Source organism: Drosophila biarmipes, chromosome 3R (assembly GCF_025231255.1).
Source record: "Drosophila biarmipes strain raj3 chromosome 3R, RU_DBia_V1.1, whole genome shotgun sequence".
Taxonomy (NCBI): domain Eukaryota; kingdom Metazoa; phylum Arthropoda; class Insecta; order Diptera; family Drosophilidae; genus Drosophila; species Drosophila biarmipes.
Genome location: NC_066616.1, coordinates 12,302,079 through 12,323,568, shown reverse-complemented (window position 1 = coordinate 12,323,568; position 21,490 = coordinate 12,302,079). Strand labels below are relative to the sequence as shown.

General features: G+C 46.8%; 1 protein-coding gene across 1 annotated transcript in view; it reads right to left on the bottom strand.

The window, feature by feature from the left end:
* The window catches only part of LOC108031649 (dorsal-ventral patterning protein tolloid), a 28,525-nt gene that overhangs the window by 1,679 nt on the left and 5,356 nt on the right, over positions 1-21,490 (bottom strand). Inside the window, exons 2-11 of the mRNA XM_017105279.3 lie at positions 18,550-19,190; positions 5,591-5,946; positions 4,848-5,284; positions 3,881-4,123; positions 3,168-3,407; positions 2,409-2,967; positions 1,731-1,929; positions 1,386-1,650; positions 1,099-1,304; positions 5-648 (exon numbers count right to left, since the gene is read on the bottom strand). Of these exons, the coding sequence (XP_016960768.1) occupies positions 5-648; positions 1,099-1,304; positions 1,386-1,650; positions 1,731-1,929; positions 2,409-2,967; positions 3,168-3,407; positions 3,881-4,123; positions 4,848-5,284; positions 5,591-5,946; positions 18,550-19,009 (3,609 nt within the window). The 5' untranslated portion in view covers positions 19,010-19,190. The remainder of the gene's footprint in view (positions 1-4; positions 649-1,098; positions 1,305-1,385; positions 1,651-1,730; positions 1,930-2,408; positions 2,968-3,167; positions 3,408-3,880; positions 4,124-4,847; positions 5,285-5,590; positions 5,947-18,549; positions 19,191-21,490) is intronic.

Here is a 21,490-nt window from a genome sequence, read left to right as displayed (position 1 = left end):
TCACCTGATGCGACTCCACATCAAACTCGTTGAAAATCAGCTTGATCCGGTGCCCCGGCGTGGTGATGAAGTGCCACACACAGTCGGCATTTGGCGGATAGGAGTCCGGGTAGTTGGGGCTGAAGATGGTGCCGAAGGGCGCGGAGATCTCGTGCTTGCACTCGCCCTCCTTGCAGTCGTGGCCGTTCTCGTGCATGGAGTACCCGTTGTGGCACATGCAGACGTAGGAGCCAATGGTGTTCCGGCACTCGTGCTGGCAGCCCCCATTATTCACCGCACACTCGTCGATGTCCGTGAAGAAGACGGCCGCGAATCCCGACCGCTGGATGGACTTGTCCGAGTGGAACTCCAGCCTCAGGGCATTGCTCTCGGAGGTGGCCGTGGGCGGGATGGCGGAGCCGCAGAAGGTGCCGATCCTCTTCAGCCGATTCTCGCCCAGCTTGGAGTACACGGTCACCGAATCGTAGCCGCAGTCCGACTGCTGGTGGGCCGTGCCCTCCAGATCGAAGTGGGTGAAGTTCAGCGAGATCCTGTGCTTGGGCGGGGCCACAATCTCCCAGATGCACTCCTTCAGCAGGGGGTACATCTCGGGGAACGAGGGCGAGGTGATGGTGCCGTTCGGATACTCGATGACGCCGCCACAGGCATCTAAATGAAATTTAGGTAAACCATTAGTTGAGGGTTCCATTTGAATTTTTTAAATTAAACTATGAAACATAAAAAATAAAGGAATGTACCACATTATGGTATAAATCATATAGTAAAGATCGAATGTATCATATGTTTCGTAAACTCAGTAAATAAGATTTACTTAATATAGTACAATATACAATACTACTTTTATTTCTATTTCGAAATTAATTAACAATTTTAAGAGCACCTTTTTCTTCATTTAGATAACTTTTCTTAAGGAATTCGTAAGGGATTATTGTGTACTTATAATTTATACTGATTTTAATATTTAATCTTTTGATAACTAAAGCATTAATATGAATGGTGGCACACCCTTTTGTTGAAAGTACCCGTCTTCGCCCCGAAATCATTAACATCTATAGGGAAATAATTAGATTGCGCAGCACTTGGCCGCAGTCAACCCACCTTCGCAGTGCTTCTTGTCGCTGTGCAGTTCATATCCGATGCGGCAGCTGCACTCGTAGCCGCCCAGGGTGTTGATGCACTCGTGCTCGCATCCGTGGTTCTGGGTCTCGCACTCGTCCACCTCCTTCATGAACACGGCCGAGAAGCCCGCCTTCTGCACCGATGTGTCCGACACGAACTTCACGTACATCGAATTGCCACTTGACCTGCAATGGGACGCCGAACAAAGGCAGAGTTTCCTCTTTTTAGCGGGGGAACGACTGGGTGGCCCCTTCAGTGGCACTCACTTCATGTTCGGCGGCGGCTTGTAGCCACAGAAAACGCCAATTAGCGGCGCATCCTGGGCAGGACCGTCGCGCACCTCGACGTAGTCGTAGACACAGCTGTCGTGGTTCTCCACCTCGAAGGACTGGAATTTCAGCGCCACCTGGTAGCTATCGGGCACGGTTATTTTCCACACGCACTCCTTGTTGGGCAAATAGTCCAGCGGGTAGTTGGGCGACTCCAGGCGGCCCACGCCGTCGTCCACGGACAGCTCGCCACCGCAGACAACTGGGGAAACGGAATGTCAGGAACTCGCCAGTGCCACTTTCATTTCGAGTCTCCCATTCACCCCTGCACTCCCCACTCACCGTCGAACTCCGCCTTGAAGCCCCTGAAGCCCTCGCTGCGGTGGGTGTTCACGTAGGTGAGCAGCATGCGACTGGACTCCGTCCGGACCACCTCCTTGTCCACCTTGCCGCAGAAGCGCCCGATGAGCGGCGACTTCTCGAAGTAGCCGTCCCGAATCTCCAGGTAGTCCGTCTCGCAGTTGTTCGACTTGAAGATGTTCTGCGAGGAATTTAGGAAACTGTATTTTATCAACTACTCAGTAGTAAAAGGGGGCGAAAATTACTGAGCCATGTTGAAATCCACATAATTAAAACCTTTTACAGGCTTTTTTATAAATATCAGTAACCATAGCACCGATGATGAATATAAAACCTTTTTTAATTATAAGTGTTTTGCTCACTTCGGAGCATTGAGTTTTGCCTTTCAAAGAAGTCTGAAACTTTCCTTTTTCCCTTCTGGCAAAAGGGTCATTTGATATTAAATGTTTTAGTGTTCCTTTTGTGAAGTGAAAAGTGAAATGCATCTAAAGAGTTTACAGAATAAAATGGCAAAAAAAAATTCTAATAGAATCTTTTTAAACCGTAAGAAGCATTTCATAGCTTTAATGTCTATATCTATCCGTGAATGAAGAATCAAATCCCAAAAGTGCTACTCATTCTTTGATTATCAAAGAAGATACTCCTGGTCGCCAGCCTTACCATGCTCTCCAGCTTCAGCTCCACGCGCTCTCCGTAGGTGGCCGTTATCCGCCACTCGCAGTGCTCCGTCTCGTTGGTCAGCGCTCCGGCCGTATAATGGGAGGGCGAGGCGAAGATGCCGGAGCTCTCCTGGAAGGTGCGCCCGCACTTGGGACACTTGTAGAGCAGATTGGCCTGGGCAATGTCGCCCTGGCTGAGGCGCAGTCGCTGGCCAATTTCCGGTCGCTTGCGGCCCTTCATCTCGATGGGCAGGATGGTGTCCAGGTAGGTGCCCTTGGAGAAGGTGTTCCGGGCGTAGTGCATGATCGAGTCGTAGTCGTAGGCCATGCCCAGCGAGTCCACCTCGTCCGGCGAGAGCATGTTGAAGTTGTAGTCCTGGCCCTTCATGATGTTATTGTGCTCGATCACCACGTGCTTTTCCCGATCCGGACGCGTGTGCTCGTGCCAGAAGCCCACCACGTGGCCCAGTTCATGGACCACGATGCCAAACTTGTCGCAATTTCGACCGATCGAGATGGCCTGGGGTCCATTGCCTCGTTTGCCCACAAAGGAGCAGCAACTGGTAAGAATAGATGAGGATATTATTTATAGGAACTGAGAATGAATATGAACATCACAAAGTGTCCTTGAATTTAACTATTTCTTCGGTTTTTTAAAAGAAAAATCACTTGTTTAAGTCACACAGTTTCACTAATATAAAATATGATATATTCCAATAATATTATCTCATAATTTATTCGTTTCCGAACCGAAACTCACCCGCAGCTTCTCACGGTGAACACGATGTAGTTGGGATGGATCTCCGGGTCGCGCTCCACGAACTTGATGCACGTGGAGTTCTCCCAGTGGCGCATGGCCAGCTTGAAGAGCGCCTTGTGGATGCCACTGAAGTTGCCGTCGATCTCGTAGGGGATGACCCCGTAGTCCCAGATGCGATCCTTCTTGGCGGTGACGGCCCGAGCCACCCGGTGACGCAGCTGCTCCTCATCCTTGGGAGTCCTGCGGAGGATGAAGACGCCATTTATACATGTTAGTTACGGATGATTTTGGAACGCGGCGGGCGAAAAGTTTGACGTGGCGTATGCGTAATTTTAATTGCCAACAGTTTTCCATGCATTTTTCACTGTTGTTGTGCGGCACAACTTTTGCCACGCGAATTTCTATTAAAATTCATAACTTTTAGCATGTACAAACATACACACAGCCCACCCACACAACCGCACAATGAGCAATGGGCCTCCGTGCGTGTGTGAATGAGCCTTTGTTTGCGTCTGTGTGAGTTGCCAAAATGGCTGCTGTTTGTTTAAAGTTTATGCCGAAAAACCTCTGAATGAAAATGGCCGGCAATTTACAGCGGGCCAGGAAATGGCAGCGGAAACGGATGTGGCGGCAGTGGTGGAAACGGCCGTGGTGGTCCACCAGGAAGGGGTGAAAAGCTGAAGGCCGGAGGGGACTCTGCTTGCCCAACTTACTCCGCTTTCAGCAAATCCATTTCAGACACGGATTGATTGAGTCCTGGCGGGGAATGGTTCACATGCTGGGTGGTTCCCTGACCCCGTCGACGGTGCTGGCGACGGTGCTTCTTGCGGTGGTGGCTCTGCGTCCGCTTCTGGTGGTGCGACTCCCTCCGGTGGTGACCCTCGACCACTGGCCGGCTCAGCTCCTGGCGCAGCCTTTCCAGCTTGGCCTCGTACTCCATGTGCTGGTTGCTCCGTCTGCGGTGAGCATAGAAAAACAGAAACAAAACTGTATTCAAATGGGAGCGGGGCAAGTCTAGAGGCCTCATTTCAAATGAATCATTTATTATTTACATCATTATTAAGCCGGAAACCCATTTGATTAAACTAATTAGCAGAATTCGGAATACAATTTCCATTTATCATTCATAAATCAACTCATAAATTAATGTTTGAGTAACGGTAACAGAACACACAAACATTTTAATTAAACAATTTTTGTTTGCCAAATTAAGCTGGTTTTCAAAATGTTTGAAATAATTATACATTTGTCCTGTGCAAATTTAAAGATCCTATTATTTAAGCCATAAATCAGCTTTAATTGATACGTAGCTTAATATTTGGAAATAAATAGGCTTTAAAATGGAATACTACAATATTTCATCTGTTAATCCTGCACTGATAAAATGTAGTAAATCAGTTCATGTTATGAATATTTATTTTAATAAATTCGGTCCGTGAAGAATTTAATTTGAATGTCAAATTTTTGAATAATGCCCGTCGTAATGTTCTGCTTAAATTAAAATATAATATAATATTTAAACATGCAAATGCATCTTTAAGCCCAAAACATAGTTTTCAAAACATAATTAATTCATTTTGTATATTTGGTTATTATTCACTGTGAAATACAATAATTTTAATGAACTAAGTTACTAAATACTATTTAGGTGTGTATTGGTTTTCAGATTCTTGGACTCACCGCTGCTTGGGTCCCCGTCTGTGCCGCCTCCTCACCACTCCGCGGGAGTGCAAGAAGTCCACCTCGTCGTCCAGCTGCATCCCGTTGCCTCCGGCGTTGCTGTATACGTGAGCAGGAGTGGATCGCTGCTCTGGCAGGGAAGTGGGCACTATGTGGGAGGACCGCCTCTCGGCCACAAAGTTGTTGCCCGAGTCGTCCTCGATGTCCTTGTTGTCCGACTGAATCTTGCGGGTGTCCACGTTGCGGTGCAGCGACTGCACTTGCGTCTTGTTGCCCGGCTTGGAGCCCATCTCGACCAGCGTCATCCTGGCCGGCTTGTCTGCATGTGTGATATGGGTGCGCTGCTCCGACGGGGGCAGCACCTCGTTCTTGTAGCTGGAGGATTGGGCGTAGTCGGAGGGCGACAGTGAACCGGACTTTATGGGCTTGTTGGTACTCTGAAGGGTTAGGGAAAAATATAATATATAAATATGTTATACATATATGTTATTTCATTCTGCCTTAAAAATTCATTCAATTAAGGGAATATTGCAGTTAATCGCAATTGGTTCTATTAATTAAAATTGGATATACATCTTAAAAGTTGTATAACATTGTGATATTTATAAAGTAAACAAAGAAAATAACAAATGTTAGCACAACAGATTTTAATGAATATAGAATAAATATTTCTGCCCTTAATTTTATAAGCTTAAATATTTATAAAAAAAAAGTAAGATAGTATTAAATTTAAAATAACTTACCTGACCCAGCAACTGGCCTTCGCCGGCCTTGAGGTTGACCGGCCCCGAGCTGGGCAGCTTGGTCTTCTTGCGGATGATGTCGGTGAGGCCCTCCTCCTCCACCTGCAGGCCCTCGTGGTAGACCTCCTGCTTGAGCTTCTCCAGGTCCAGCTGGAAGGTGGCATTGAACTTGGTCGGCCCGCCAGCCGAGCCGGAAACGGAAGCAGAGGCGGAGGCGGGGTCGTGAGCCTCGTCCGGGGCGTCGGCCAGCAGCTGCTCCACCTCCTGGCGCTCCTGCTCCTCGTCGTCGACGGGCGTGTGGGCCACCACCGGGCCGGAATCGCCCTCGGGCAGGGCTATGTCGCCCATGAACCCGCCTGCAAGGCCAGAGATAAAGCGATTTAAATTAGCGGCTTTATGGCACTGCTACCATAACTTACAAATTGTTTTTAATTATAAGCGACAGGGCGAGAAGCGTATAAAATTTTATTTTTATTGAAATTTCATGTGGCTCCCAGCCCGCTCACCCGAGCACTGGCGGTTGGTTAGCTGATGCTCCCAGCTGGTAATTTATAATTCCCAACGACAACATCCACTGGCCAAAGGCCAATGGCCACTGGGCCACCGACCATGTTGCGGATATAAAGCCGTGGCCCTCTGACAGTTATTTCGCCAGGCGGCTGGATAGACACTCTCTGCATATCCATTTAATCAGTGCGTCAGCGGGACGGCGGGACAGCAGGACGAGCAGACAACCAGACATCCAGACAACAGGATTCCTGGCCAGCTGATGCCTTTGTTTGCCCTCGCTCCACGCGGCGGATACGCAACGGGCACCAGGGAGTGGGTGTGGAAGTTGGCCAGTAAAAACGGCAGCAACAACGATAACAGTTAACAAGCAAAATATGAAACTGTTGCCCTGTCTGCCTCAGACATGTTAAACAAAATTAATTAAGTGCGTTTGCACATTGCCACACAAAAAAAGAAAGAAAAGCCATGCATATAATACCGAACCGCGCAGACTCTGCGCATTTAAATACTGGGATATGTATATTTAAAGCAGATCCCTCGGCCACTGGCAACATCAATCCTTGTTTCTCCTGTCAAAATGAAGCATTTGCCAGCCAAATAAGCTCTGGATAGAGCAATTCATTTGCCTATAAAGACTGTCTGAGTGCTGCTGCCTGAAATGCTGGGAATGCTGCTGGTTGGCTGCTCGCAGCTCTTCTTAATTCAAACATAAATAAAATAAAATGCATTCATGCTATTTACACGGCTGGCACAGTGGAGCCTGCTCGAGTGGATGTGGATGCAAGGATGCCGGGCTGCCAGGATGCCAGGATGCCAGGATGCCAGGCAGATCGTGATAGGGCGGCATTAACGTTAACGCCTTTTGACTTCTGAAGGCCGCTCATCGTGGCCCACATTCCTCCTCTGGATTCGCTTCCCCATCCGGTTCTACACCGTTTCCTTCACTTCCGCCACCCGACACCTCCATACCCATCCCTATTCACCGGCTCCACCTGTCCATCTGCGAGCTCCCAACTCGGAAACTGGGATACTGGGAATCACCGATGTGCAGATGCAGATACGGGTGCCGGCAATTTGATTATTACAACTGGAGCGGCAAAACCAATCATCTTTGAGTCCCAACTAACTTGTTGCGAAGTGGGTCAGTGCAATCCAAATCCTCTTGCCTCGCATGCCAATTGGCCGTACAGAGTACACATATCCTTTGGGTAATAATCAAGGATTTGTTGCCTTTCGACGAGCAGGCCCATAAGAGCAGAGGAAGTAATTAAAAGGTGGAAAAGATTCTCAATCTAAGGATAGCTGGTACACCTAATATTTGTCTTTCATTCCCATTCACTATTTGTACATTGCCTTTGAGTTCCGTCCATTATCTGTTTCTCTTTATCTTTTCAAGGCAGATACATCCTCATACTTCGGTAAAACTGGGGCTCATTTATTGATATACTTTCAACTCCAAAGGTGTCCCTAGCAACAAGGGCTTTTGTCCATCAAGTACTCACTGTATTTAGAGAACCTTGAGTGCCGGAGCAGCTGGCCGTGTGTGTACTCTTCGGTTTTGCAACTCCTGCTCTTGATTTTGCTTGTGCTGGCGTTGTTTTGGGCAAAATTGCAAATTACATATTTATCAAGCTGCAAACGTTTTTTGATTTAGTTCCCGAAAGTGCAGCAGAGCAAGGCAATCATGGCACACTCTTGCAGGGAAAAAGCCCGAAAAAAGGGAAAAAGGAACCAGACCGCACAGTTTGTTTGCCGGCAGTGCAATCAATGTCAATCATACGCACCGTAGCCGAACTGTGGTCGCCTGGCTGCAGCTCGAGCAGGAGGAGGATAAACAGGAAATGACAGGGGACACCCAAAAGCACCCACAAAATATCAGACTGCGGGGCAGTGAGACGCTTGCTAACTCTGTCAAAGATCGGAATTTAGATCAAAATTCTCGGAGAGACCCCGCCCTGGCAGCTCAAATCCTGTTTGTCCAACGGCTGAGTCACCGCTCGACGTTCTGTAAAATCTGAATTAAATTACACGCCATCAAGATTTCTGTATTCAGTCTACGCTCACGTTCACGTTTTCCTCCCTTTTCGCTCTGCCTTTTGCCATTGTTTTTGCTGCAATTGCAGCGTGTTGACTTTGAAAACATATCGTATTTACATTTGATTTAACAGTCAAACAAATTTCTAGAATTGCGCAAATATTTACATACACAATCGGGAAATCTCTGCAGGGCTGCGAACACGTGTGCCCTGTTGAGAATTAAAAAAATATGTGTATATACACACACATATTCTTCGCCTGCGTGGCTGTGCATACATGAAATTTAAATTTAAAACATAGCACAGCCCACATGGCGGATGATTGATTCGGATGTTGTGGCGAAAGCGAGGGAGCGGCGGCAAAGTCGACAAGGCAGTGGAAAGCCGAAGTGAAACTAAGACCGGTGGAAAGTAACTCAGGCCAAACACGTTTGCCAGTTGGCATTTAATCCCGTTAACAATCGCCGGCTGCCAAGGAGCCGAAATCCGGACGTGGAGGTGGTAATAAAAAGACGATGCACTCTGCAGGCGGCAAAACTTGCCACATAATGCGGCAGATTTGCCACCCGCCCAAGAAGGGCCAGCAGTCCGTTTAACGGCGAAGGATCAGCAGTTGCCACTGCCAAGATGGCGGCTGAAGCGGAAACGGAAACGGAGAGCGGCCAAAGTGCGTGGGCCGAACCCTTGCTTCGCACGCTTCTCGGTCCTTCTGCGTCTGCAATTTCATTACGTTAACGTTAAATGCCTTTGGCCGTCGCGTCCACTCTGACTGGCAGACAAACAGTTCGCACAAGTGAAAGTAATTAAATTTTTGAGCGTTGGCTCCTTTTATCCGGGGTCCTTGGTGCTGGGTCCTCGCTCCTTGTTCCTTGGTCCTCCCACATCATTCACACTAACGAACTGACGCACAAAACGTGCCATTTTGAAGGGAATCCGCATCCGCATCCGAATCCCTATCCCTATCCAGGTCCAATTGCGCACCCTTTTAACGGCGACCACAAAAATGTTCAACACATTCTGGCTGCACTTTCCCTTTCCCCTTGCCAAATCCGGCTGGCCGGCCATGCGGCGTATGCGTAATGTGGCAACAAGGACCCATTCCCACTGCCCTGCCCACTTTATGAGCTCGCGACTGCCGACTGCCAGTTTAATTAAAAATAAAACCCACCATCTCCGCCTGCCTGGCTCCAACTGATTATTCGCTTTGGGCCACGCGTTATACGTGCGAAAACCAGAAGCTGGAAAGGCGGAGGGCGGGGAAAGCGGGCGAAAGCAGGAAAAGCGGGAGGGCAGCAGCCCCAACACTTGACGCACCGCATCAGTTGCTGTGGTCAACATCCAGAGTTGCTCGTCCATTTTGTGGGTCAAAAGCAAATAATTGAAGAGAGCACGTCGACTGATTGCCATTGTTGAGGTCAGCTGGGTACGCTTTCATTTCACCTTTTTTATCCCCTGGTTATTTCGGGGCTCTTCCGTTTCCTTTTTTTGTTATTTATGGCTTTTGTGCTCTTTGGCGGTTGTCAGTGCTCGGCTGGCTGTGTCATAAAATAAAATGCGAGTATGTGCGCAAATAAAACTCGAGCAATTAAACAGCAAAAATGCCTGGGGCTCAAAAGGATGCGACACGAAGACAAACGCTAATTGATCTGCACCATTGGGCGGGCAGTCAATGGGAATCCAAATGATATCGTACCCCACAAATCGTATATATGCGCTGAAAAAGAACATAACTTTAATCTGTTTACGTAAGTCCCATGATGATATTTAAAGAATCAAATACAACGTTTATAATTATATATTATAATTATATATTATCGGAGTCGCCAGATCGATAGAAATACTTGAAAAGTAGCATACTTTTTTATTATTATTATGAAATACTGGTTTGTACACAATTTTTCTTTAAGACAAGCATGTTTAATAAATGCAAATAAAACAAAAGAATGGGTACAGTAACCAGTCACAATTTTTTCCATCGGTCCGTCATCTTTGTCAACTGAGATTGAATAAAAGCATGAATTCGGTCATGTCACGCTTTCAAGAAATCATGATATTCATAGCATAAACATAGTAAAAGTGTAACACAAGCGAGTGAAGCAACAGAATAAAATCGGGGATTAGTTCCTTATTTAAATGTTAAGAGCCTTAATTATTTTGTACAAGCTTCCATTTAAGTCTTTGCTTTGAGTGACTCCTTTGTATCTGACCTAATCCCGGGGCTCAGGACCCTTTCCTCATAAGCAGAATTAGCCTTGACTGGTCAACTGACTTTCAAATCGCTGTTGGCATTGTAAATACGGCTGTAATTATGCATAATCTTCCGTAGAGAGCGCACAGCGACCGGAAGTGCACACATGCATACCGCAGTGACCCCGATTGAGTGTGTATCTGTGCAGGGGACTCCATTTCCCAGTCCCTCGACACGTTTAATCCGAGCTCGTTTGTGTGTGTGTGCGTATAATTACCGTAGCCATAACAATGAAATTCAATTTGCCGGCCACGCCCCCGCGGACCTGTTAAATGGGCGTTCGGAGCATTCATCATGGCCGGAATTATGTTTTGATAAGCGGCCACCGAGCAAACAGTCCGTAGACCGGCAAACGGATGGACATTCGGGCGATGCCTAAATTAAAGATGGAATCAAAGCAAATATGGGCAGGCAAATAAACCACTCGAACACAAAGTGAACAGAATCGCATACGGATGCAGACGGAACGGAAGGAAGGAGCGGAGGAGCAGGCGGAGGCGGGGGCGGGGGCGGAGGCGGATGTGGAGCAGGAGACGGATGCGGATGCGGAAGGAGGAATATGTATGGTTGGACAAACTAATCCGGAGGCAGCAGAGACTGCATGGGGAAGACCTCGGCCATTAGCCAAGAGCAGCAGCAGCTCTGCGAGTGCGAATCCGAATATTCGGATAGTTCCGGCTCCCTGCGGCTCTGCTCCCCGAAAATGGAGTGGGTCCTGGCGATGGTGACGAGTGACCCGGCAGGAGATTTTGGATTTGTGCACGATTTAGGCTCTGGCTTTTGTTTGCTTTTTATGAGTGTGTCCGTCGGTGAGGGGGACTGTCGTTTGTTTATTTATTCGAACAAACAGTCGAACGATGGGAAAACAATTTTCACCTACACAGAGAGGAAATCGAGGGGATATGATAGGAAGTTGAATTGATTTTAAGAACAATGTGGACTATAAAAACTATTTTAAAGTTAAGCCAAAATAATATGAGGTATACTTCCTAGCATTTTTTTCAAACTTTTGCATCATTTTAACTAATTTAAAATTTCCTTAATATATCTATCTAATTTACATAAATTGACTTAATTTTGGGTTGCTTGTTTTTTCCTGTGCATCGGTAGATCTGGCCCAATGTGGCACGCTTCATTGGAGTGTCAAATGATTGAATAAACGAATCTAATCATGTGCGGCAAATTTATCCGAGAGCTTCAATGGGTATCTTCGGCAGGCGAATGCCGAAATGAGTCCTAATGGAATGGAAGAGTTTCCATTCCGGAGTCCCCCTGACACACCTCGATGCCACTCGGAGTGCTTTTCGTGACCACTGTGGCAATCGGTCAATGGCCCAGACTGGACTTATAAAACCACCGCCGGTCGAATCATGTGTTTCTATGGCCAGCCCTCTGGGCCAACATCCCCGGCATCCATAGATCCTCTTTGCGGACCAAATCGCAGATATGGCTGGCGGGCAAACAATGGCCGGCGGTGCTAGAGTTCCCGCACCAGATTTATGATGGACAACTGCGTCGAAATATTTATGCAGCTGTACGAACGAGCATTTGTGGCATTTGCCCAACTCCACTTCATAGCACACTATACGAGTATATCTATGGCCACTTTGCACCTACGGCAGATATAAAAACTATTTTCCATTGCGGTCGCACAAAAAGACGAGCGCAGCTCGCTCGCACAAAGCATTTTTAGAAAAAGTTTTGGCTTGGAGCTGGGGAGCGGGAGATGGGAAATACGTCTACCTATATGTTTTTTCAGTGCCCACTTTTTCAATTGGAAATGGGGCTGAAAAGCGCAGTCATATTCGCCGATGTGTGCGAATATGCCAGTGCGTTCGAGTGTGCGGCGAGTGCAGTTTATTCAGTTCACCTACTCAACTTTCGGCGGCACTTGATTACAGCGTCGTCTGCGGCGGGTTCAGTGAACTCACCACCGCACCACCGACGCCGCCTAGGAGCCACCCACCATCCATAAACTCCCCGAGCACCCATAAACACCCACCATCCCGAACGACACTTGCAGTTGCATCTGATAATTGTGCCATCAGCGCTGCAGCAGCTTCAAAGTGTCGCCGCCGCGTTTATTTTCGTGCACTATCGCACATCCACAACAAATGATGCCAAATTAAATGCAGGCACTTGGTGGCAGGAGCCAGCATTTGGCATTCCAGATATCGGCGGGTGGCCCGTTTGCTTCTTATCGGGGCAGCTTCCGAAATTCATTTTTAGCTAGCCTTAATTTGCGAAATATGAAATATAATATTTTGAAAAGTTAATACGAAGTTTGATATACTTTTGATTTTCTAATGGCCTTCCGCAAATAAAAGTTTCACAATTATAGTTTTTGAGTTGCTATAAACCACAGAAAAGAGGAAACCTAATTTTAACTTTCCACAAATTTAGCCAATTCAATTTTAGTTTCATTTAAAGCCAGTCTGTGATAGATTGAAAAGTAATTCCAGCTCGCAAATAAAGTGAACAGCCATTGTCAATTTCGATTTGTGTTAGCCAGCGGATTATTTGTTCCACGAAAAAATTCGGTAACATGTAGAATTTAATGGAATTGTTATGTCAATTTGGCTTACGGCGTTTTGGCCCGGGGGCCACCATTTTATAAATTTCCTGGCACATATAAAACATATTCGCCCATGCAAGTGCTAATAAAGCAACTCAGAGAATAATGCGAGTTGGAGTGCTGCAAATGAAGCTCAATGTGCGCCTGAGTGGATGCAGTTCAATTTTATCCACCCTACGGAATTCATATCCGTATTGGATTCTTGGCATTTGCCTTGGCCAAAAAACACGAGCAACAAAAAGTGGCAGAACGCATTCAATTTGTCTTTGGACTGTCGCTTTCAGTCCGTTCTCGAGCTGGAAATGGGGCCAGCATAGCGGGTGAGACCAGGGATATGGAAAGTTGAAATGGAAATCATAAATTTCAATCCGGATCTGCTTTGGTCATCGGTTGAGGGCGGATTAATTCGATTTCATATCGCCCGTCGCCCTTTTCGCAATCTGGGCCAACGTCAGTGCGTTGGCAGAACAATTAAAATAACATTTACAAATTTAAAATGCGATTTGCATAAATTACGGATTGCCCCCAGCTGCAGGCGCTCGCACGAGCAGGGAGATTGGTACATAAGAGAGTATATAAGGGTATTTATACATAAAAGCCATATGTACAAACATAAGCTCCATTTTGTGGCATTATCTGAGCAGCTTTTGAGCCCGTTGCCTTGCCTGCGTATTTATGCCAATTTGCATAAACAATGATTGCAGCACAAGCCGGCGAGGATAACAAATTCCGGCAAACAGGTTGCTCAGGCACACGGCATTGTGTGCTGTCTGTGTGCGTGAGTGTCCTCCACACACACACACATGCGAGCAGAAACCCAAAAGTATGCAGCAAAAAGTTTGGGCATGCATCCTGCTGTCAGGCATGGCCTGAAATTCCCCAGCATTCGTTGCCCTTGCAAAGCGAGCCACCCACTTCGGGTGACATGCCATTCCTGTTGGCATTAATTAATTATGTAAACAGCTTAAACGCAAGTTTATTTTATTTACACATGTTTCTGCTTGTTTGGCCGTAAGTGGGGAATGTCATTTCAATAAATGCACCTGAAACCCGGCTGGTGGCACATTCCACTGGCAAATTTGTAAGCGCCTGCATCTGTTACCGAGGCAAGTCAGGTGGTTAGGGCACGGCCAAAGCTGTTGCAAATGCAGTCAGTGGCAGGCAAAGCCCTCTCAGCCAGTTCATCCTCCTCGAAGAGTCTCGGAATCAGCTGCCTCACTTCCGATTTTCTAACATTTCCGCTGCTGCACTTCCTTTCTGTCCTTGTTTTTGTCGTCCTGCTTTGAAATCCTCCGATGGCTTCAGTTGCAGCATGCCGAATCTATCATCTGCCCTGTGCTTCAAGGACTACTGTATACATATCTTTTGTTATCTGGCAGTGGAGCTGGGGGACCGAGCAGAACTGACAGCCGAAATGAGGCCAATGACTGGGCAAATGTGGTGTGTCAAATAAATTAATTTGCATAAGCGAAAGCAATTTGCTTGGCCTGCCAGCCAGAAAACTAATGTAATTTATGTGTGTTTATCTGCGCCGATAAAGCGGAGTTGGGCAATAAATAGATGTGGTTTTTAATCAAGGGCATACAAAGTTGCCATGCCCTCTCCCAGAAGTTCCACCCGTTCTGCGGCCTTGTAAGCTGATCCCGTTAGCTGTTTTGCGGCGGGCATCCCAACAATCTGCGCCTGCAGCCAGGCAGCGAGGCAGCCAAAGCCCCCGAAAGAGCTACAAACTAACTCAATCCGTCCGCACACAATGCTAAAAGTGCGAATTGTAAATAGTTTCTGGCAGCGGGCTCGGCCTGGCTTAGCGATGGACTTTTTGAGAGCGCTGCAGGGCACTAAGCAGGTGCTAGGGGTCCCGGAGGGGAATCCCCTGCACTACACGGGGGAAAAGGGTGCTACAAAATGATGGTTCTATAATATAAATTAAAAAAATTTTAAGATATTTAAAACTATTTATTCTTTTTTAAATTATTAATATTGTAAAGTCACTACTATACATTAAATATTATAAATTCTGAGAGAGAATCCCCTGCTCCTGCCTAAAGGTTTCGAAAAGGTTCTGATAATGCTAAAAAATCAATTTGTTTAGGGTTTGGTGTTGTTTCATTGAAATTATTATATCAAATTAGGTATTAAATGTGCAGAAATCTTTTAAAAATATGGAATACAGATGATGTGCTACTAATACTACTGATAGGAAACCCCTAACATTGTTCTCCGTGCACTTTGCATGTTCATATCGAGTATCTCACCGCTGAGCTGCAGTTGCTCTGCCCCAAGATTTATTGCTCCGTTTCGGGGAACTTTCCTCCGAAGCACGACGCGGTGCCACCTCCACCCCGATTCCCGATCCCCATACCAACCCAATCCCCCCGTGCACTGCCTTCGAAGTGCCTTTTTATTCGAGAGCGCGGGCGGCGTTAGTTTGTTGCCTTTCAGCCAGGCTTTTCAGCCATTCTGGCATTTGGCAAGAGCCCTATCAAAGTGGGTGTGAGTGTGGGGATTCCCCGCCAGCAAGTGTGTGTGTGGTGTGGCGGGGAATTATTTGCAGTCACTTGGGCAGGTTGTTGGAGCTTTGTGTGCGCCACGCCTTCCAGGCCACTTGAAGCCGTCGCATCGCATCCTGTCGCGACTCCTCCGCCGCCGCCTGACATTTCGGTCGTCCTGGCTTTGCGGTTGTTATTGTGATGCTGTTGTCATCATTACTGTCGTCAACTTGGCTGCACTTCCATTACGATCTGGTCCCCGGAATGGATTCCCGGCAGTGGTTGGGGGCCGGGGACACTGCACTCCCCGCCCATTTGCAGTGCCATTTGCGGTTTGATTTCTGGCTCTTGCTTCTCGGCCTGCCCCACCATTGTTGTCCGCTTTGATGGAACTTTTGCGCTCGGGTTTATGCAAATTAATTAGCGAATCTGCAGAGAGCGAGGCGCACAGAGGAGGAGGAACAAAGCAGTAAATTCCTTAAAGTGTTGGGTTGGCCAACACGAACGCATTATGACACGAGCTCGAGCTGGCAGAGCTAAACGCTTTCGTGCTGCCTACTTACGGGCGCTCGCACTTCAAAGGCCTTAATTAACTTTCGAGCATTTGCTGCGAAATTGCTTGGGTAATACTATATACCTATATGTGTGTGCACTCTGGGGGATTTTCGTGTCTGCAGCGCACTGCACATTTTTGGCAAATTAAATTTTCGAGTTTGAAATCGCCCCGACTCCCATTGAAAGTTGATTAGCAACGCCCGCCCTCGCACCGCCCTGCCGTCCATTCGATCCCACTTCGAAATTCAATTAGGTCGCTTTGTGCTGGCGAAGGAAAATTTGTTTATTTCCCCCCGTTTTTCAATCGAACTGCGTGAATTTGCATATATTAGAAAGCCATTCATTCGGTTGCCAGTCCGTGCAGAACAACAAATCGGCTCTGACCCAATTTTTTCGCAGGCAAAATGGCAATGCAAACAATTCATTAATTGTGAAGTGCGAGCGGGAGTGCAAAGGAAGCCCCGAGGCGGTCATGATTGATTGTGAAATTATGGTCGGAGCTCCTCCCGGGCGGGAATGGGCCAGACATAGACCTCTGGGGGACCTGCGGGAGTGATTTCCAGGGCGGGGAGCCACAGAGCTCGAAAACGGGAGATGATTGAGTATCGTTTTGGTTTACAAACGACTATTACAATAAATTTATTGCATTTCAACAGAACAATAAAATACAAGGGGAAATAATGCACGAAATTGAACTTTATGTAGCCTAAATATTCCCACACTTGTCTTCGGCATACGAATTGGCTTGGCGCAAGCCAACAAAAAGCCAAACGAAAATACAAACTTTGTTAGCACAGACACTTTGAAGGAATTCTAATACCAAAGTGTCTTTAGGGAACAAAATCCTAAAAGTGTGTTTATTGATTAAGAACATTTTGGATTTTTATAAGGTTTTAATTGAGTGCCTTATGGAAGATGTTCTGACATTTAATCTTGTTTCTTGGACACTATTTCATAAATTCATTAGTTTTTATTAATTTTAATAACTATAAAAAATACTGCATACTTTCCTTATCCTTGAATGATCATAGATAAGAAGAGTAAAATACTGTAGCAAGTATAAGAGATTTTATAAAGGAATAAATACAAATTTATTCATTTTTCAGTGAGATGATCCCCACAAAATGTATAGCTCGTCATCCCATAAAAATACATAAATAAGTGTTTTATGTTGAATGAACATGGATATTCGTGAGAGGTTTGCCATTGTCAAGCACTCGACGACACGTTGGCAATGATAGTTGGGACGGAAGTCGTTTCCCCCTCAATATACGCATACTTTGGCGGGGATTCCGCCTGAGGAATGCCATTCCTTGAGCGGGAATGGGTTCTCGATGGGCTGCCCCGGGGGAGAAGTGGGTGCTGCAACTTTTTGACAATTGATGTGAGCAAATACTTATAGATAGACCCGCAGATAAGCCCGCCGTCTTCCACCACTTGGAGGCAGACAAATTGCAATCGAAGTCGGTGCTCCTGCCCGTGGCAGACACAAGCTCAGACCTAAGCTCGGGCCAGGCCAGGATGCGGCTGTGGATACGGGGATCCGGGTGCGGAAGGCCGAGGAGACAGACATTGATACGGCCCCGACGCATTCGCCTTCGCATTCGCGTTGCTCTCGCAGTCAATTTCCTTACATTTTCCCAGCTTTTTTATTATTTCCTCTCTTTTTTTTGCAAACTAAGGTAAATTCAATTGATTCGAGATGCCGGCAAGAGGGTCTGATCGGAGGGCGGGATGAGGACGGAGCACGCCACAATAGCGCTTAATTTCCAGCGCTGCAACAAGCGGCTGACAGGGGCTTCGCCGAGGGGTTGGTGGTGGGGCACGGTGGCCATAAATAATGTCGAGTGGGGATGATGGGGTGGGCATGCTGAGACACTTCCACGTGTGTGTGCCTGTCTGCGTCTCGAGTTAACAAGACTTTTCGCTTTTACTCAAACTCGCAGGCTAACACAATTTTCAAAGCTTTTGTCTTGCCACGACTCGACTGGGGCAGCGTATCGGTATCGCTGAAATCTCATATAGACTTTCACTACCAGAAAATATTTTCGACATTTCTGGGTCACAATGTATGTACCCATAATCTACATAAATATTTTAATATTCCTAGATGGGTATGAATACTTGAAATTATTCAAAACTGTGCATCCCATTGTAACGCAGAATAATATAATAGTTTCTTAAGCGGGACACAAATGGTATGCAAGATAGGAATGTAAATATTTCCACACTTATCCGTATCTTCTATCTATCTATATGTATCTTCTAAAACCAACTTTTAGTTTGATATGCATCTTACAGTATCACACTTCAAACTAATATTCATATAAGTAGTTATAGCAAGCCGGTCAATAGAAATTTCTGGAAGTGTAGCATTATAGGTAGCGTGTAATACATAGATCCATGGCTTAGAGATTGGCTTACGGCGGAGTTGAATCAGCGCAGAGGCAAGGCAAATGCGAAGCCATTTCCGTGACCCGTGAGATGTGGGATGTGAGCACCCGTGCCCGAACCCGTACCCCACACCTCCCCCATCCCGTACTCACCGGCCTTGCAGGGATCCATGTCAATGTCTCCGGATACCTTTGGTGTCACATGCAGGCGCATCAGCTGCTCGATGGTGTACTTGCTGCGGTAGGGTCGTCGCAGGCGGCGGATGGTGCCCAGATACGCGTCGAACTCCTGCCGGTGGTGCAGGTGGTGGTGGTGGTGCTTCAGACCCTCGTCCTCGTCCTCATCGGTATCCTTTCCGCTATCCGGACTTGGATCTGGATCCGATAGCCGTTGAAGGACAGCGCCATCAGCGGAGTGCTCTCGCCGGTGGCCATTTTCAGTTGCCACCTGATCCACGGATGTTGACGGTGCGGATGCCGATGTAGGTAGTCCTCGATGGGGCCTGGGGTTCTTGGCGTGCACCGAGATGAGCACCACCAGCAGGCCGGTGGCCAGGAGCAGGACGCAGTTGGACCAGCTGACGCCCAGGGGCGTGCCACGCCTCCTACGCATCGCAGTGGCTTCCAATTCGCTCGTTCCTCTGTTTTCTGTTGTTTTTTGGGTTCACTGTTTCAATGGGTCTTTTGTGATGGGTCTTTCGGCGAGTCGTGACCAGTGGCCCGTTTGGATTCTGCTGTGCCTATCAGTCCGCACTTAGTATAATTTCTGCATTTTCAATTAGCACGTGCCGGGCCTGCAATGGGAACGCAAAAACAATGATTAGATTGTGGAATGTGTTGGAAGCGGATCGATTCGGGTTTGCACCAGACTCACTGGAATTATTTAGACTGACTCAGTTCGTGCATCACGGTTTTTGTTCAGCCCCCAGAATCCCAACCACTGATAACCCTTTGATTCGCGAAATGGCATAGCCAACGCGCTTTGCGCTCAATAATATTTTTATTCCATGGAATAATTGAGATGGGGTTGTGTTGGGGCAGGTAAAGCATTATTATAATATATTTGACGTTATATTTTGAAAACTATGGTTATAATAATATTATTTTACGCCTTGTGAGATAACTTGGTTATAGTAATATAAGAATATATTTGACATTATATATTGAAAACTATGGTTACAATATTATTATTTTAACCCTTGTGAGACATCTTGGTTAGTTGAGGGGGCTTCGTAGGGAAAGTTTAAACATTTCATTTGTTATGTAAAATAATATGCAATATAAATAATATACTGGATAAAATATATTAAAAACTGTAACTTATTTTTTATTTATTTTGCTATAATAACCGCAAAACCCTTGAAAAACAGCATGATTGATGAAAACCAGATTTGTTTACATATGGTCAGCATATTTCCGCGTATTTTAAGTGTTTTCGAATCTGTTCTTATTTTATTCTGTGTTCCCAAGCCCCCTGTACCGATGATAACCCTTTGAGCCGCTGTCCCCACCGGAATGACCCACAATTTGGAGCGATAGAGCGCGCTTGATTTTGTTGTTACGCGGCCCTGAAATATTTTCTGTATTTTTTTAGCGGAAATAAATGGCGCACTTTCGCACACGTTGATGGGTAAACACAAAGCTGAACTGCGCTTGGGATTGAATTGCGAAAATGCAGATCAAACGCGGCAGTAACATTACCATTCTGCGGGGAAAGCAATTTGCTTATGCATTCCCAATCGGGGCTATCTTGTGAAGCCGGCTTTCATTTGCAATTTGAATGCGTACTCTGGCTGGGAAATGTCAACTGGTTGGATTCATTTGCTAATACCGAACAGCCCCCGAACCCGATGCAATCGAGGCAAGACTACGGCAAACACAGAAGTTTGTCCCTGGCTCTCTGGCTCTGGGATGTTCTGATGCTGTGATACAAAATATCTATCGGATAATCTCAGTCTGTGCACAGCCGGCGTCTTATTTACATATGTGCCGTAGATGGGCCTTATGTAGCCGACATCTGCGCCCTGGGCCCTCATAAAAACTGAAAACAAAGGAGGTGCAAAACCCAGCAGATGGGCGGGAGGAAAGTCGTTCTAGGGAGATGGTCAGGCAGTAAATCCGTGAAATCGGGTCCCACACAGGTAGCTAGGTGCTCTCGGCCGGCACTCAATTAATTTCGAGGCACCTCCGTGCACAATAACAGGTAATTAAAAATCGCTTAGACCCCGACGAACCCAGGACCCCAAACGCAATTCACAAAACCTTTTCAATTAACTTGAATGTTTGGCCAAGACCATTGTCATCAGGCTGTGCTGCTGTGCCACTGATTTTCCCCAGCAATTGTGGCAATTTCATTAAATCATTTCATTTCCGGCCCGCTTACAAGCACACACACCCCGATACACACAGAACAAATCAAGGACTCGCCTGGCTTTTTATGGCAAATTAAGTTGCCTTTTGTGTGGTGGCGGCGGTGCTGGTGGGGCGGTTTTGTTGGTGATTCGGAGGCAACTAGCAAATAAAGCCAAACACCACACAGACAACAGTTCCACGGGCAAACCTTGGACAGAAAGTTTTCGCAGCCAGGCAAAACAGTTGCGGAGCGAAAGGCAAGGGAGTGCAACATATTTTCTTAATTTCATTTCGTTTAATTTCACTCGGCGAAGAAGGCAGCAGCAGGAGCTGTTCGAGGGGCGGGAAAGCCCCCTAGAAGGCGAGGCGGCAGCCATTTCCATAATCCACGTTCGCATAATTACGTATACGCCGCATGGGACCAACGGCAGGAAGGACGAGCGAGCGAAGGAACCACGACGATGATGATGATGACGGCGCGCTGTTGCTGCCTCCTCATTTGAGCGAAATTAAAAATTCAATTGATAAATTCCAAACTAAATAAGCACTGCGAGGGGCGACGGGGAGAAAAGTTACTCGAACACCCTCCTGCAGTTTTTTCCTCCTTTGTTGCCACGTCTCTGGCAGCAAATTGAAAATCGTTGAGAAGTATGTTAATTGGCTGAAGTGAAAGCAGCCCGGCCTGCCACTTGGCCATTTTCCAGGCACTCTGCTCATTAAGGCATTTGTTTGTTTGTGCGTG